The 17,691-nt window shown below is 38.9% G+C and overlaps 2 protein-coding genes across 2 annotated transcripts; one reads left to right on the top strand and one right to left on the bottom strand.

The window, feature by feature from the left end:
• Positions 1–783: 783 nt before the first annotated feature.
• On the bottom strand, positions 784–9,675 carry LOC107104194 (septin-10-like). Its single transcript, XM_015404137.1, has 10 exons — positions 9,513–9,675; positions 7,786–7,900; positions 7,356–7,551; positions 7,068–7,254; positions 2,753–2,914; positions 2,371–2,467; positions 2,107–2,275; positions 1,379–1,511; positions 998–1,176; positions 784–899 (listed from the first exon to the last, which is right to left on the bottom strand). Exons 1-10 carry the CDS (start codon positions 9,540–9,542, stop codon positions 884–886), a joined length of 1,284 nt encoding a protein of 427 aa, XP_015259623.1. The 5' UTR covers positions 9,543–9,675; the 3' UTR covers positions 784–883.
• Positions 9,676–10,921: 1,246 nt separating this feature from the next.
• LOC107104191 (ankyrin repeat domain-containing protein SOWAHC-like) lies at positions 10,922–17,618 on the top strand. The gene is made up of 4 exons (XM_015404134.1): positions 10,922–11,412; positions 13,970–14,337; positions 15,064–15,453; positions 15,892–17,618. Exons 1-4 carry the CDS (start codon positions 11,058–11,060, stop codon positions 16,348–16,350), a joined length of 1,572 nt encoding a protein of 523 aa, XP_015259620.1. The 5' UTR covers positions 10,922–11,057; the 3' UTR covers positions 16,351–17,618.
• The last annotated feature ends 73 nt before the right edge of the window (positions 17,619–17,691 follow it).

Genomic DNA, 17,691 nt, shown 5'->3' with positions numbered 1-17,691 from the left:
AGATTCATCATTTGTGGCAGTAAAAATAAAAAGGGAGTGAGAGAAACATTTTTATAAATAGGTCCTGTAACATCTTCCATTTCCAAAACAAATAAACTAACACTAGTTTCAGGAAATCCTATCTATAAATGCACAGTTCCCTTTGGAAACAACTACAGAAGGAACAACCAAAAAAATAAAGGTTTGCATATAAAACGAACTGCAATAAGAAAACAAAAGAAAGCATATAATGCCCTTAGAATCATTTTCAAACTTGAAAGCGCTATGATGACTTAAAGAAAAGGTAAAGAAGGCAGTTTGAACCCTTTTTAAACACATTTCAAAGCAGAGGGGGAAAACAAGCTGGTGAGTTTCAATCCAGCCTGAGACCGAATTCAGCGTTTAAATGATTCTACAAAACTTACCTTAAACTCTTGTATAAAAAAAGCTAACTTACAAAAATGATATGGTTGTATTGTAGTGGATTGGCAACACATTAGAACAAGCAAAAACAGGTCTGAAAAAGAACAGTGACATGAAGAAGCAGTCAGCTAACATAATCAAAGATGTCACCAAAGGTGGAGTTTTGTACCTGTCTAAGTGATGTGATTTGTAAACATTTAAATTTTTAGTATGGCGAAAGTAAAAAAGTCATAAAAGAGGATAAATACAAATAAAATAATAAGAAACACAAAATCCCTCGGAAAATCTTACAAAAGAGATTAAAAAGACATCAGAGGATAGTGTAGACAAGTTTTTGGAAGCAGTATTAAACTTTGGCAACCCAAATGTGCTGGTTTTTCTTTTTTTTTTCAAGGCAGTGTTGTGGACTGGCTGGAAGGAATGGCAGAAGGCCACTGGTTACACTGGTCATAATGAGGTGCACTTCAGATCTTCAAAGTCTTCACATGAAAGCAGAACTAAGAGAGAGAATGGAAAAGGACGGGTTAACATAAAAACAGCAGAGGTTCCTTTTAATTATCCAACTAAACAGACTACATGCGACATTATCACCTACTTCTTACGGTCCTTGTCTTTCTTGCCGTTGACCGCGAGGCTCTGGCCCTGCAGCAGCTGAGCTGCAGTTTTTCTCTTACTGAATGAACTCAGGTCTTCGTCCAAAAGGCGCCTCTTCTCCTCCAGAGTTGCTTTCTCATCGGCATGCAGACGCTTCAGCTGCTCAAAACGACTCTGCAGCTAAAATAGAAGAAAAACTAAAGTTTTAGAAAACAAGTAATATGGAAATGGCTTTTCTTTCCTTCATGCAGAGAGCAAAAAATAACCTTTTATAAAATGCCAATCCAGCAGTTATACATTGTCAGCCACTTTATTTAGATGGTTTCCTTTTCTATAGAGTAGTAAACATACATACTGTCGGTTAGCAAATACAGCAACCCACCTCTCTTTCAGCCTCCTTCAGCTCTGCTTCCTTCTCCTTCACCCTCTGAACAAAAACCTGCCGCATTTCATCCTCTCTCTTCTGCAGCTCAGCCAGGAACTCCTGACGCTTGGCCTCATACGTCTGCTGCAAACTGTGGATACAAAATGCGTCAAGGAAGTTGGCAACGTCCGCCAGGTGCTGGGGTGTGCGTGTGTGCGTGTGTGTGTGTGTGTGTCAGAGCATGTGAAGTATGGTGGAGCGCAGAGCAGTTTTCAATTCAAAGGCTGGAGCGAGGATTTTGCTCCGCCCCAGTTCGCTCCGATGCGCTCATAACATCAATTAAAATTGTTGGATTGTAAAATTTGTAAAACAACATTTATTTGATTGAAGTGTGATTTTGTTCAGCAATAATTAAATGGGCAACACGGGGCAACATGAATGGAGCGAGGTGTTAAATAAGACAATACATCATTAAATCAAACGCCGTTTGTCCCGGGCCCTGGCATCATTACATGGAGGAATAAAATCAGAAAATGCCTTCTCCTGAAAATTTGAGCGAGCTTGGAGCGATTTTGCTGGAGTGGCAGGAAAATTAAGGTGAGCGTGGAGCGGATTTTGAGCGGAGCGTTCTGGGACAACTTTGAATGGCAGAGTGAATGAGCGAACATCCTCCTGAGCGGGGAGCGGGAATTGTGCGGCGCTCCGCTCCGTTCACATGCTCTGGTTTGTGCGTGTGGATTGTTTACCTGACAGGTTTGCACTCGGGGTCGGTGTCCTTAAAGCCCATCTCCTCCAACTTGCAGCGCCGGTAAAGTTCGTAATGGCGTGTGTGGGTTTGCTCTCTCAGGTCCTCCATGTTTACACAAATGAGCATCTCCCTCAGCTTCACGAAGTCGCAGTGCTGCTCGTTTTCCACTAGGAGATCATTTGTGAACAATCAGGTTGTTTCAGCTGCCTTAATACAGTAAAATCACCACAGCTTAGTGTTACGGTAAATCCAAACAGTCTACCTTGAACAACGCCCCATGGATACTGGCGAGCTTTCACCATCTTATTGCCAACACACACCTCCTCTGTGCTGCCTACGACAGCAAACGGGAGATGGCCCTAAAAATGTAGAGAATTTACTTAGTTATGGCAAATAAAATTAAATCATGCCAAAGCTTCACAGCATAACAGATGAAGTCATTTTAAAAACAATAAAACTTGTTCACTTTCTAATCTAAATATCAAAGCACAAAATGGGTCTTTGAACACATTAAAGCTTCAAAAAGGAACTTTTTTATGCTAAAGTAAAAGTTGCGTGTTATTTATCAGGTCTTATGTATTTATCAGCTTTAAACCTCCTAGGTCTTTGATAGAAACCTATGAATCCAGGTCAATATTTCTTACATTCATGGTGGTGTTGACTTTGGCCACGGTTTCGTCGTCCAGAGGAAACTGGTAGATCTGCACGCCGTTGCTGACCAGTTCGCTCATGATTTTGATCTTGAATTTGTGCAGCTCGCTCTTACTGATGGTGTCTGCCTTGGCAATAACTGGAATTATGTTCACCTGAGAGAGAGGAGGGGGGAGAGTCACTGCTGATTAAAAGACAATATAATAATAAGAAATCGCTCCATGGAGTCAGAAAACGAAATCAAAGCAACACATCAGTGCTAGCAGAGTCTACAATGCTGATTGGTGAGGCGTTAAAATCAAGGAGTCGTTGCTAATCAAAGAGGAACGATCAAACAATTAAAGTGTTAAAACTACCGCATTTATTGAGCACTATTAAACTGTAATCTGCTAAATTAAATATTTTCTCATATCTAATTTTCTTCTGCTTAAAAACCCTGTTAGATCCAGAAGTGATCACACCTCATAGAAAGTAATCTTTCTGTTACCAACAGCAAATATAAATAAAACATGAAAAAAAAACCTGATTTGAATTTGTTTAAAAGGAGTCTGGGCCTGCAACTACAAATTATTTACTAATTAATTATTCTGTGGGCATTTTTACAAAGATCTGTTAATAATCAGTTAGTTTACATATAGTGTTTTAAGTCCCCATGTTTGAATCCCAGTTGAAACAGGAACATTGTTGCTTGTTCTGATGAGTAAATCATAATGACTGTGTGATGGTGACCCTTGAATAACAGAGCAGCTGAAAGGACACAAACTACAGAACACATTTACAAACTTAGGTTCTTATTTTAAATGTGTGAAATGTTTAGGGCTGCAGCTAAATGTTATTTTGCTAATCAGTTAACCTGTTGATTTTTTTTTCGATTAATCAATTAACAATGGGACAGAAAAAGATTCCTTTACGAAGATTTTTTTACAGAATTAAAGCAGGTGAAGCTAAATTTTTCCACTTGAGTTCTAGATGGAGCATATTGACAAAGACGAAAAAAAAATTGTATCTCAATTTTGGTATAATTACTGCTCTAAGTGGGTTCCTCTGTGAGCTAAAGACATGTTTTAGAGGCTATATACTCTAATTAATTAATTAGATGATTAATTCAATAATTGATTAAATAGGATTAATAAGATTTTTTCCACTCTAGAAATGTTTATATATATTTTATACCATTCTGGCTTCATTACTCCCCTGAGTGGGTTGATCTTTCAGCTAATGTCCTTTCTTGGAGTCTATTCACTCCAGTGGACAACAATTCAGCTACTAAATTGGTTGACGATTGATTCAGTTATTGATTCATTTAATTTATAGTCTCAGCCCCAAAGGAGATCACCTTAACGATAATATAAGAGGCTTAATTTAACTTCTTTGATTTAAACAACCTGAACCTTCCTTCTGAAACTAAAACTGTTTTCAGATGTTTGTTATATAAAACATCTTTCCTGTGTTGTTTCAGGCCTTCCAGTTCAATCTGGTGCCAAAGTCATCCCACATTCCTCCCTGTCATCTCGCCGTCCCACAGAGGAGCATTGGAATGAGCTGCTGCCACTGGGTCAGACCACACAAACACACACACACACACACACACACACACACTGATCGTGGTGGCGAAACTAAACGATCCAGGGAGATCTATTCCAACAGCTGCCTGAGCGACTGACTGTCCGTCACTACGGTGGACCCAACAATTGGCTCTGTGTGTATCCGTACAGTGACACAAAAGGACAACTTGAGTGCGTGTGAGGTGGTTACAGCACCCCCACCCCCCCTTCTAATCCTTTCATACGCAAATCCAGAGTTATTGCCACTGCAGAGCAACAAAACCACACAGAAACACACTCAAACAGGACAACACACAGAGAGAGCATGGGAAAGTTTCTGACCACTTCAAGACGGGTGGGGTGGGGGGGGACTGATAGAGATGCTCTCCAAACATTCACACCATAAAACCACCACAGCATAGTTTTATTATGCTCTCATTGGTTCCCCTTTTCTCCAAGACCCATTGGTTTGATGCTGTTTTATTTATCTGACAATTTGTTCATTCACTAGAAATCTCAACATTTCACTTTTGATCAAAAACAAAAATGAGGTTCCTCTTGGATGCATGTTTCCAACTCCTTTAAACATGGAGAATGTTTGATAAACGTCTGAGGTTTAATTAAAGCCTATTCAAGCAGCACTGTCCACTAAAGTCTGATCCATTTTTTACCTTAGATGTCTTTATCTTTTTTTCTATAAAACATGTCTGGCTAAGTGGATAGCTTCATTGACATTCCGACCGAGTCAGCGTAGGACGTTAAAGGGTAGATTATACTTCTGCAACCGCACACATCAAATGTTGCTTGAGTCTGGTCGTGAACCAGTTTTGCTGTTATGCTTCTGCACCGTCGGTCTGGAATTTCTAGGGATGCACAGCAGTTTCCTGCCAAAGCACAAGGGGGAGCCTATTTGGGAAGTCGCGAAAACTTTGGCGGATGGTCATGAGAACTTTGGCGGTGCCGGCTGGAGTGTTTATCTTTCAAAAAAACAATAGCGCATCTGCAAGATATCAAGGTCACGGAGATGGATCTAGAGTTGCTAGATATCGAAGAGGAACAGGTTCTTAATGGAGATGGTAAAAAGACAAAGGAGGATGCGTAGCTTGTCCATTGTAGTTGTTCCTCGGTTTTTAAACATGGCGCACCCCAGCACTGAATCGAGAAGGACGACCACGCAGACAGCTGGAAAGGCATACCAAGAACCAATCACAGCTGCTTTTTGTCTGCATACTTCCGCTTGAGGTCTGTGCGAGTTTGCAACCGTCCGACACATAGTCAGGATTTTTTTGAGGTGCGCAACGCTGGTTGCAGAACCTCTGCACAAGAGGCGTGGTCGTGCAGAGAGACAGATTTGACGGCTGCAGAGGCTATGCATCAGAAGCATAAATTGGCCTTAAAAGACAAAAACCATGAAGCTGCATTTACCTGCAGCTTCAATGTGAATTGTCCAGTCTGCTCCAAGTGTTCTGGAGCAGAAACCATGAATCTCTGAGTGACAGCGGAGATGTTGCTCTTCTCTTTTCAAACAGAGTTTAATGTCGATCCAAAGGCTAAATAATCAGTGGGTTATTTCTTTCAATCTCAGCACCAAGTTTGTGGAAGTTCTGCATAAACACAAAGGCTGGAAGGATTCCAGGATTTCCACGTTTCTGATTCCAAATGTTATATTTTTAAACCCTAAGATTTGGGATGATTACTTTTCTGATTTTTATGGGAAAATTGTATAAAAAGTCTGAAACATTAGAAGAATAAAAATTTTTTTACAGTTATTTAAATTACAGATTATCTTCTTTAGAAAGCAGGAGAGAACATTTAATCCTGCAACACAACAACAACAAACACTTTTCCTCTTCTATCCAAACTACTATATATGACTTCTAAGCGCTTTTGGTGAGTCCCATACTCTAAAGATTCATGTAAAAATAAAGAACCCTGAATAATTGAACTGAAATCATCAGAATGTGTTCATAGTGAAGCCTAACAGCTTGCTTAACTTTCCGATAAATCGACAAAAATTTCTTAATTCTCATCCAAAGGATAATTTGGTCAGGCCAAGTTTTCTTTTTGTTGCATTTGCAAGATAAAATCTGCCCACAAAAGGGGGGGGGGGGTTGATGAATACACATATGCTGACAAAGAATAAGGCCACTAAACTGAGCAGGGCTATAATAGGAAGACAGGTATCAAACAAAGTTGTTTTATATCTAAACACATTAAGGTTTCTCATGCAGTGGGGACAGGAGGGTGGACCAGACCAACACCTTATGCCAGCGTACATGTTTGTTCACTCCGCCGCTCACTGAGTTCATCACTTGAAACATCAGGCAGAATTTAAACATAAAAAAAAAAAGCTTAAGTCCAAATCCAGCTGACTGCAACATTTAACCAACTTAAAAAACTATAGATATCAAAACAACCACAAAGTGAATTCAAAAATATCTGCATACTTTAATGGAACTTAAAAAAAAAAAAAACTGTTCATTTTCCAGTGGTTCTATTGTCCGTCCTTCATGTCCGCTTCTCTTTTATTCATTCACAAAAATCTTACTAAATCATAGTGTGCACTTATCATTTCCACTCCAGCTCAGCTCCTCTGCCTTTTGTGATGTCATCGACCCAAACATGCATACATTAGAAGTTTTCTTGTGTCACTTTTTAAACATTTTCTGAATTCTTGCACTAGAAATTCAAACTTTGTCACCTTTTCTGCTTAAAGTGATCAGTAATCTTTCCTAAAAACAAATCATGCAGGTTTATTTCCTACCTTGCTGTCCAGCTTCTTCATTGTTACAAGGTCCAGAGATTTGAGCGAATGGCCCGAGGGGGAGATAAAGTACAGACAGGCGTGCACTCGGGAGTCATGGTAGTTGTGCAGAGAGCGCTTGATTTTTAGCTCCTCCTGAAGGTAAGTCTCAAATTGCTTGTCAATGTAGTCCACCACTGGCTGATAGCTACAGGAAATAAAAAGTTAAATCACGTTGTCACTACATTGTAAAAAAAAAAGTTACTTTTACTGTATGACAAAGACCCCCCCACCCCTTCGCTGACAAACCTTTCTTGTTTGTTCATCTGGTCCCCAAAGCCAACAGTGTTGACCACAGTGAGACGAAGTCTGACGTTGCTTTCCTGCAGGTCGTAGGTTTGGGCCCGCAGCTTCACTTGAGGTTCAAAATGGGATGACTCAAAGTTCTCAAAGTTGGTGTTAAATAGGGTGTCCATCAGTGTAGACTTGCCGATACCGGTCTCACCTGGAGGAGGAAAAAAAACATCTGAATATTTCAGAGATTTCTCTCATGTGCCAACTGGGATTTTTTTTCTGTTTTCTTTCCTTTTGGAATGAAAACTGAATGCAGCACTTTTGAAATTCAATAACAAACTTCTTAATTCTGATATACATCTTGAATTTTGTATTTATTGGAACAACATTAGAAAAAGATAAAATTACTAGTAATATTATGAAGTAGATGTGTGTGATATAGTACCGATGCAGAGAATGTTGAAGCAGAAGCCCTGTGTGATGGACTTATTGACAAGCTGATCTGGAAGACTGTCAAAGCCTACATGGCCAGCGAGGGACAAAGGCCGGGTTCCTTGATCCTATCGAGGAAATTACACAGGAAAAAGATTAATTTAATTATTTTGAAAATCAGACAATTTTTCAGTTCATGTTTTTCTAACGTCTGTGACAAAATGCCAAAGATAACAGTTTGACATTTTGAAAAGTTGTTTCTATTTTAATATTTCACAATCCATTCATCGTTAAACTAAGAGAAAAGGGAGGGAAATGACAGGTCAAACATGGGATCTGCAAATACTTGGCAAGTATGTCTGGAGGAAATTAAGATATTTCCTGTAAAGTCAAACTCTGTCCTCTCTGACATTTTAGTGAACTAACAGAAAACATACTTTGGGCTGCCAGTAGCAAAACACCAAAACACACTTAGTAAGTAAACACATTAACCTGTCTTTAGTGCATATAACTGATTCATTTTAAAGCTTTGAAGGGCTTTGATTTAACCTTTCATGGACAATTATCTGATGTTTGTCTTACAGAAAAAAAACAGTACCCCTAAAAAAGGCAACATTCAACTTTTATTGTCAAAACCTTGTTTCATTGCATAAAACTTAAAGCAAATTGTCAAATTACAACAATATCATGTATTTAAGAAAAAAAAAACAGTTAAAAAAATTCTCAAAACAGTTCCTAAGGTTTTAAAGTATATATTGCCAATCACATTAGTCTAAATCAGATACATAAGTGATTAAAAATAGATAAAATTGCACACTACATGTCAGAGCAATATACAACAGTAAATGCTTGTTAAATTAAAAACAGATCTTTTTCACTCCTGCAGGTTCCAGTTTTATGAATCCTATATACAAAGTGCTATTATCATCTTTTTTCTCCCATTACTGGATCTTTGGTCAAAGCAAAATTTTTGCTGACAGTAACATAGTTTTAATGCAATAAAGCCATATTAGATTTTGTGATTGGGGTCGATAAAATTCTGCATTCAATTACTTTTTTTGGTTAATAACTAATCTCTGAACCTATAATCAATAAATACACTTAAGAGTAATCACTGAAAAGCTCCCTTTATTAAATGATATTACTTTTTAGACAGTGTACATGTTTAGTATTTTATCAACACCCTGAAATAGTCCAATACAAGTTGCCACTCTACATTTTATCTTATTCAAATAATGGTGGTTTAATGCAGTGCAAGACCCTCTGCCCTTATCAACTGTCTTTAGTTAAGATGCCTCTAAATGGCTAATTTTATTCTAACCTGTTTTATTTATACGGTTCTCTTTACTTACAAGATGTAACTAACTTTTAAACAAGTATGGGAATATTAACGTTTCTTAACAACAGTACTTCTATTAAATAAAGCTCAGTTTAAAATTCTAATATCTAAAAATAAGGATTTCCTGACACTTCAGTGTTATGCTAACAAGCTAGCTCTTTGTTTTGTTAAAGGAATATCAACTGCATCTTTATTGTCAAATAATGATAAGTAAATTGGTCAAAAATAATATGTATAAGTCCGTGTGTAGTTTAGCTGCGTTGTTATGAGCTGCTTTAAACTTTTATTATTTCCTGGGACGATTTAATGCTAACGTTAGCTAACTTAATTAGCCACAGGACACTCCCTGTTCGAATGTCAAGAACATTCCTCTTTAAAACACAAAATAAAATAATCCTCACCGGCTGACGAGCAACATCCGAGGAAGCCATGTTTAAAGGACTTCAATACCCTAAAGAAATAAAAGAATATATTTATATAAAAACTGAAAGAAAGAAACTTTCAGCCCTCAGATTCTTTCCAGGACTGCCTATGCATCTACCGTCGACAACTAGACAGACGAGACCAATCCAAACAATTGGGGGGATTAAGGAATATTGTGCTTCTTCTAAAGTTGTCTTGAAAATGCGGTTGCCCTTTAATATTTCTAACCAGATGCCGTATGTTATTTAACATATATTAACATTACATGTACCGGAGTATAAGTCCCGAAAACGCGAAATCACTGTGTAGACTCAAACCTGCGCACACCTTTTTGTAAAGTGGTACAGACCGGTTAGTTTTCCCAGGCGCTCCCCATTCCTGTGACATGTTGCAGGTTCAATGAAAAAATTAAGGAGAGTAAGGAAAAGGATTAGGGCCACTAAAAAAACAAAACAAGTTATGTTATTTGTTTTTTTTATTTTATTTCAGTATGATATGAGAAAGTCATTCTTCCTTCTTACTTTATCTCAGTCTGCTTTTTTTCTTCTCAGTCTTCTTTTTTTCTTCTCATTCTTCTTTTTTTTTTCTCATTCTTCTTTTTTTTTTTTCTTAGAATTCTGACTTTTTTCTCTTATTAAAATGAAATATAATTTTAAAATCATTTTTTTGTTGTTGTTTTTTTCAGTGGCCCTAATCCTCTTCCTTAGGAGAGCAAGCTGCGTCCCTCTCCATTGCTGATATTCGATGTCTTATAAATATTAGTACTTCCTTCATAATAGTACATCGGCATTTTTGCAAGCTATGTACCAAGTATAATTTATCTAACTTATTTGCTTTATGATTTTTTTCTGTTTTCTTGTTGCTACTTTTCCATGTTGTTTTTTGCTTTAAATCATTTAACTTTGTTTTCAATAAAATAAAATTGTAATCATTTACTTTAATAAATCCATTCACTTGACACTTTGTTTAATGTCATGCCTTAAAAGAAATAACGAAGATGGTTTGATAGTATTAAATATTATTTTATATGATAAGATTATTAACATTCGTGTCTTTTATGTTTATATACTGTCAGTTTGTGTCTTAATTTTTGCAAATACTGCTAATAAAATGTATAGGCATAAAGTATAGAAGCGATTGATTGAAGGTGGTTAATTAATAAAAAAAAATAGATGCGTCTAGAGTTCGTTTCAGGGAAGCCGATAAAGCGTCTTCCCTCCTTTTCTTTTTCTTTTTTTTTTTTTTGTGTGCCTTTATTGAAAAAGAAAAATATGAAAATAAACTACTCGTTAACGAATGTCCGTTTTACGAAGGGGACCTAAACGCAACATATTCCTTGCATGCTCGAGCGCGCCCTCTATTGACCAAACCTTGATATACATATTTTAGCAAACGAAAGAAGGCAGGGGAAGGGATGCTGTCATCCGCTGATTCCATCGAGGAACCCAGTGAGAACATGTGTTTATTTGGGAAATCTGTAATGCCGCTTATCCATCCATAACTGCTGTCACCCGGAGGCGTTCATGAGGATGATGGCGTCCCAACGGTGCACGGAGAAAGCCGTGCACGAGTTCCTGTTGGAGAAAGGAGGGAGGGTCCGACAGATGGAGCTGATCGATCATTTCGCATCTCCTTGTAACGAGCAGCAGAAAGAAGGAGCGGGATGGGAGCTGCTGAGAGGAATTGTTGACAGCGTGGGGTTCGTAAAGGTGGAGGACGGGGAGAAATTTGTGTGTTTAAACGGAGACGGCAGCAGGGAGTCGGTGATGCGTCAGGACGCAAACGGCCACGTTAACGCAGAGTGCAACGGGAACATCCAAGCAGTGCAGGACAACAAGCAGGTGAATGGAAACCCTGATGATGACGGAGGACAAACAGGTGAGGGGGGATGCGACCATCCACATGATTTCAATGAGTTTATATTTTTCTGCTCTATTTGAGATCTATATATTTGGTGATTATTAACTGAACTTGGATCATTCACAATAAGTGGCCCAGAATAATGTACAACTTTTTGTGTTATATATTTATCCTAAAGTTTTAGTCTATAAAGCACGTTTTTAATTGCATGACAATTGACAATGCAGTATATGAAGAAAAGGGAAACCAAAAACTACATCACCGTGGGATACATTTCACTGAATGGATCATTAGAGAGTATAAAAAAGATTATTCCAAAAATTTATATTTCAAATGATTAAAAATAAAATGAATGGAAGTTGGACTACTTTTAATTGTGTTTTAAGTGTGCTCAAGCACCAGAAGGAAATGTTAAATAGAACAGGTAGGCAAAATTTCAATTTCAATTCAGTTTATTTATCGCGTCATTTCACAACACATATCATCTCAAGGCACTTTACGGTCCACCAGATCATACAGTCAAATTGATTCAAAGTTTTCTATCTAAGGAAAACCAGTTGATTGTATCGACTCATTGACTGGAATGCAATCCCTCACACTAAGCATACTTGTAGCGACAGTGGAGAGGAAAAACTCCCTTTTAACCGGAAGAAACCTCCAGCAGAACCAGGCTCAGTGTGAGCGGATGAAGAGAGCACATACAGCCAGTCACAGTCAGAGAAACAGGACTACACTGGAAAACAGGCCGATCTCTAACATCTATAAACAAGTGTGCAAAAAGGATTTGAAAATGCAAGTTGGAAAAAGGAATTGGATGAAAGGGTTTAAAATGTGTGATTATGAAATGTATTTCTAGTCATATTTATGAATTTAGGTTTATAAATCTCTATTTAAAGATATGGGTTAAAATAAATGTTTAAATTAATAATGGATTAATAATACCATTTACAATTCATCTTTGCTGATACAATTCTAAATTTGGAATTAGAAAATAATTTTCAAATTGGATTTCAAATGGCATGGTTTAAAATTTGAATTTAAAATTTATGATATTCTTTTTCAGTGACTCTTTAGGTCCTTTATGCTGGAGATGTTCTTTAGATAATAGAAGCAGCCATAAGTTGCTTCTATCACTTGAGAAAAGAAAGTAAGATATTACCTAATGAATAGAAATCAAATAAGATTAATTAATACAGTCAGTGAAAGGCAAAAGTATTATTTCTACCTTATGTTCCACATTTAATTCCACCAACCTGCATGTTTTTTTTATCATAATGTAGTGTGATATACTTACATAATGTATCACATAGATATGTAAAGGGGAAACAAAGCTTGGGCTAATAAATAATCTAAAAAACTTTATGGATGGATTCAGCCCTTTTTACTCCGCTGTCCTTAAATACATCCTAGTACAACTGAACGCCTTTTAAAGCTACAGAACTCATAGAGTCCAGCTGTGTGTAGCTTCATCTGAATATAAATACTGTTGGATTATTTAGGAGTAATCTTCAAAAATACATTATTAATCCCATTAAGTGTCGTTGAAATTTTTTTTTTTTTTATATAGTAATTATAGACAGTAATGGATGTGGGATCTTATTTTATTTTATTTGTGAATCATTTTTATTACATTTTTATTTTAACAAACAGAGAACAGAAAAAAAGACAACCCTCAATTCCACCCACCCACCACTTGCACCAGAGTATCATGAGAAATAAACATACTTCAGATGATATTCAAAAAGCAAGTAAAAAAAAGAAAAAAACAACAACATCTGAATAAAAAGAGGCCTTTCTTTATAATTATGGAGCAATGACATCAGAGTCCACTTTGTTGATAATTTAGAGAACTGGTTGTTGCACAGTATCACATTTCTGTATATTACCCTGTATGGAGTAATGAATTTGCTCCAGGCCATGGACGAAATTATGATTTCAGAAGTATTTTTAATATAAATAACTTCAATGTGTTTGACAGCCAATCACACAAGAAAAGCCAATCAGGAGCTTGTGGGCGGTCTTAACTCAGGGAAGCAGGCTTCAGCTTGGGCTGCGGTTTTCAGCTTGGTCCTAGTGCTCAACAAATATCTGTGTACTGTAGTGTAACCTTGTTTTTGGACAGTAAAATGTGCAGGGGGACAAAACACATATTTGAAAAAGTGCAGGGGACATGTCCCAAAAATTACGTCCATGCTCCAGGGTTAGATGTTAATTCAGATCATTAACCCAATGCTTGAATGAGGATGGAGATTTGTCCTTCCATTTCCTAAAGAATAAGTCTCCTGGCCAACATGGTAGCAAAAGCTAACATAATTTTACCAGCTGCATTCAAACCTAATCTAGGTGCCGTTAGTTGAAAAATTATTAAAATTGCTAATGCTCAATATGAGTTTTTAATACCTTGGAGAAGAACATGAAAACAGACTTCCAAAATTCAGCCAATTGTGGACAAAACATACGTGATAAAGTCCGGATGCTGTGATAACGAAGATGTAGAATCTTATTTAATTGTTTTGTTGTTGTAACATGTTCATTGGTTTAACAACAATGCTTGAAATGTGTGTTGGTTCTACAGGAGCCCGTCCAGACAATGACAAGCAGTCAAATGGTAACAACCAATCTGTGGCCCAGTCCCAGAGTAACGCTGATTCACGAACACCGACCACTGCTGGGGGAGGGGAGGTGAGGCTGAGGGATTGGAGGAGGAGAGAGTCGGCTCCGACTATCGGGATGCCGGACCTGGATCCGGCCCATCCTGGTGGCTCCCACAGCCATGCGGTGAGAGGAGCGCGCAGAGTGTCCAAAGGATCCCAGCGGGCCGCGCTGATCAGCTGCCTGTCTGAAGACAGCGCGCTGGAGGGGCTGGAGTCTGTGGGGGAAATACAAACACCGAAAGGAAGCCGCAGGAACTTCATAGAGCTGATGATGAGCAGTTCTCCTCAGGTGAGATCTTGTAACAGTCAGAGTTGTGTACTGTTTCTTTAAGACACTCTGGCATTGCTATGTGCCTCTGCTACTCTGTAGAGAGCGCGGGAAACGTGATGCAGAGAGATACATGTACTCAGACGTTTATTTCCTATTTTCCTATTTGCTTTGTAAGGTTGGTAAAGAGTGTGTTTATTAAACAACAGCACTGTGGAATTCCCAGTACCAGTGTGGTTGTGAGTTTTTGACCGTCCTCTCCTTACTTAAACGCAGCCCTAAACATTACAATCTCCACAAATAGCTCCATTAGTTATTGTCATGGAAGTATTTTTGATTTCAGATGAATATAAATAACTTCGGCATGTTTGACCGTCCAATCACAGACCCGATTCAGTGGCGCATCAGATTTTTGTAAAGTGAGTTTATCAGGAGTGACAGTGGTGACAGCCAGTCCCACAAGAAAAGACAGTGGACCAATCAGGAGCTTTTGGGCGGTCTAAACTCAGGGAAGCAGGCTTCCACTTTGAGCTGCAGTTTTCTGCTTGGTCCTAGTGCTCGACGATTGTCTGCGTACTGTAAAGTAACTGTTTTTGGACAGTCAAACGTGCAGGGGACCAAAACGCACATTTGAAAAAATGCGGAGGAACCCCCTCCCCCCTAAAAATGACCTCCATGGTTATTATCTAATGTATTAGATTGTGTAGAGAACAAAAACTCATCTAATTTATATTTCTTTATATGCAGGTTCGCAGGTCTCTAATCAACCGCGGGTCACGCAAACGAGACTCGGTGAGGAGCGACGGCGACTCCTCGTCCGTCCTCTCTTCTGCCACAGACGACGAAAGCTCCTCCGTAACTCTAGACCCTCTGGAGCACGAGTGGATGCTCTGCTCCTCAGAGGGGCTGTGGGAGAGCTTGCAGGCCCTGCTGGCTGTCGAACCGAGTCTGGTGGCCAAAAGAGACTTCGTGACCGGCTTCACCTGCCTCCACTGGGCCGCCAAGCAGGGCAAGCCTGAGCTGCTCGCCCAGCTGCTGGCCTTTGCCAGGGAGAACACGATCCCCGTCAATGTGAACGCCAGATCGAGCGCTGGGTACACGCCCCTACACCTGGCCGCCATGCATGGACACACTCAGGTGGGTAGCAGGCAGCGAAGTGTCATGAGCTGCACTTGAAGCTTTTGAGTAATGGATCGATAAAAAAAAGAGAAGCATAAAAAATACCTGATATGAATTTTAGGTTGTAAAGATTCATAAAAAAGAAGAACATTTGATTTCATTTTTATCATTTTGTTCAAAAATACCTCAGAGATTTTGAGATACCAGCTTAGTTTCCATCTTGTCTTCTCAAATATATTGTCTTTTTCCACCTTGTCACCTTTAAGTCTTGGTGATCTGGTGTGAAAAGCAAACACAAAGTTGTCGATAATCTATAAGGGCAAAGAAATGTGTATAAAGTTCATCGCTTATTTATTACCAGTCTTGAGCGACATGAGGAAGTGATTCAACACTTTGAGCTTCATGGTGGGATGATGTCAGGGTTTTTCACACACTGATGCGATGCATCCTTGGCAGGTGTTCCGTGCGCTGCTCTCAGACTGGGAAGCAGATCCAGAAGCGCGGGATTACAGCGGGAGGCGAGCCCTCCAGTACCTGTCGCCGCACCTGGCCACCGAGCTGGAAAGGCAGGGGGTGGTCTCCTCCCCCGGAGCCGAGTCGGACGTCGAAAACGGCAACGGCGGCAGCAGCAGGACGCGCGGCTGGAGGTTCCCCAAAGTCCTTCAGGGAAACCTGAAATCCCTGCGGCTGCTGACCTCACCAACAGAGTCGTCGGAGGAATCGCCCGAGAAAACCAAGGGGGGCCTGCAGAGGAAGTCGTCCCTCGGCCGGCTGAACGCTCGGCTGCATCGAGGGCGCCACCGAGCACAGATCATCCACAGCGCCTCGTTCAGGGACAGCGGGGAGGTGGGGAGAGACGAGGAGCTACCTAGGAGTCCTCTGAGAACCAGACCTCTGTCTAACCTGTTTGGATAAAGTCCTACCAGCAACACAAACAGAGTTGGACATATATTTATAATTTAGACGCATATTTCCCATCCGACAGATCAGATCGCAACATATTACGACTCCGAGCATTTTTGTATATAATGTAGAAGTGAAGAGAAATACCAGCATGGAGTTTGATCCTCATGCAGTGGTTTTTGTTAAGCACAGAGAACATTTACAATTTTTTTTGTTTCTGACTAAAACAGTTTCATGTTCCTTTGTTTTTAAGGACTTTTCAGAACCAAACCTTTTACAAACAGAACATTTTATACTGAAATGATTTTCCAATAATAGTTCCAAATTCTAATAAAAACCTCCGCCATAGTGTCCAAAAATCCACCTCTCTGGTTGGATAATATTTGTAGGCTGGAGTTTCTCCGTTTCACCGGATGGTGCTCATATTTCCTGTACGTCTCTGTAATGTTTTTAACGTAGCAAATTTTAAAAATTCAAACCAATCAGCCTTTTACAGTCACCTTTTTTGCACTCGTCACTTTGAAGTTTTTTTTAGGACAAGCTGAAATGACGTGATGTTTCTGGTTTCATGTTTTCGTTTAAACGATACCTTCGTTCCACCGACAGACTAAAAACTGCACAACTGATTATGTAGCTTTTCCACGTTTTTTTCCATCACTTTAAGTTTACCAGAGTAATAATAGTTTACACCAAATAAAATGGCAAGCAGAGATTAACCTTTTCTTTTTATTTTTCCTGTTGGCACACAGAGCTGCTGTAACCTTGTCTCCTGATGATGATGATGCAACACATTCACTGATTTTTATTGTTTCACTTTTGTGTGCTAATGGTTATTTTAAGTTTCTTCTTAGGTGCTATAAATGGTCACTCTCCACACACTTTTGGGGACCTTAAGTTCTTTACATGTCAGCACTTTTCTTCCAGAAATGTATTATTCTCCTATTATGGAACCTGCTGGTAGTTTAATGCTGGACGTTTTCTGAGGTTCAGATGATTCCAACTATCCAGCTGATCATAGATCAATAACAGGCAGAACGAACCAGAGACTTCATGCTCTCCTCAGATTTATACAATCGTTTGTATATTGTATCTTGTGTATTTATTTGCTGTATATTGATGTAAGTAGAACTCAGAAGACCTCCTGATTGGTTTCCCATATATGTGAACCTGAATGGCTCAGTGATGCAACCCAGATTTCTTAAATGTTATTCCTGTGTTTTGTAGCATTTGAACTTAAATCATAGGAAAATGCATTCTTGTTTTTTTTTTTTTTTTTTTTTTTTTTTTTCCAGCTGTGAAATAGTAGTTTTTCCTTTTTTTTTTTTTTTTTTTTTTTTTTTTTCCAGCTGTGAA

Source organism: Cyprinodon variegatus, unplaced genomic scaffold, assembly GCF_000732505.1.
Source record: "Cyprinodon variegatus isolate N-32 unplaced genomic scaffold, C_variegatus-1.0 Scaffold1646, whole genome shotgun sequence".
Classification (NCBI taxonomy): domain Eukaryota; kingdom Metazoa; phylum Chordata; class Actinopteri; order Cyprinodontiformes; family Cyprinodontidae; genus Cyprinodon; species Cyprinodon variegatus.
The sequence above is the reverse complement of the archived record's forward strand: the minus strand, read 5'-3'. Positions and strand labels throughout refer to the sequence as shown.

Bases quoted from the DNA above. Each gene is read 5' to 3' on its own strand.
- LOC107104194 (XM_015404137.1), bottom strand. From the start codon at position 9,542: ATGGCTTCCTCGGATGTTGCTCGTCAGCCG. The intron at 7,901-9,512 runs GTGAGGATTATT...TTTCCTCGATAG, and splicing joins CGGATGTTGCTCGTCAGCCG to GATCAAGGAACCCGGCCTTT. The intron at 1,177-1,378 runs GTGGGTTGCTGT...CTTCTATTTTAG, and splicing joins TGAAGGAGGCTGAAAGAGAG to CTGCAGAGTCGTTTTGAGCA.
- LOC107104191 (XM_015404134.1), top strand. From the start codon at position 11,058: ATGAGGATGATGGCGTCCCAACGGTGCACGGAGAAAGCCGTGCACGAG. The intron at 11,413-13,969 runs GTGAGGGGGGAT...TTGGTTCTACAG, and splicing joins TGATGACGGAGGACAAACAG to GAGCCCGTCCAGACAATGAC. The intron at 14,338-15,063 runs GTGAGATCTTGT...CTTTATATGCAG, and splicing joins TGATGAGCAGTTCTCCTCAG to GTTCGCAGGTCTCTAATCAA.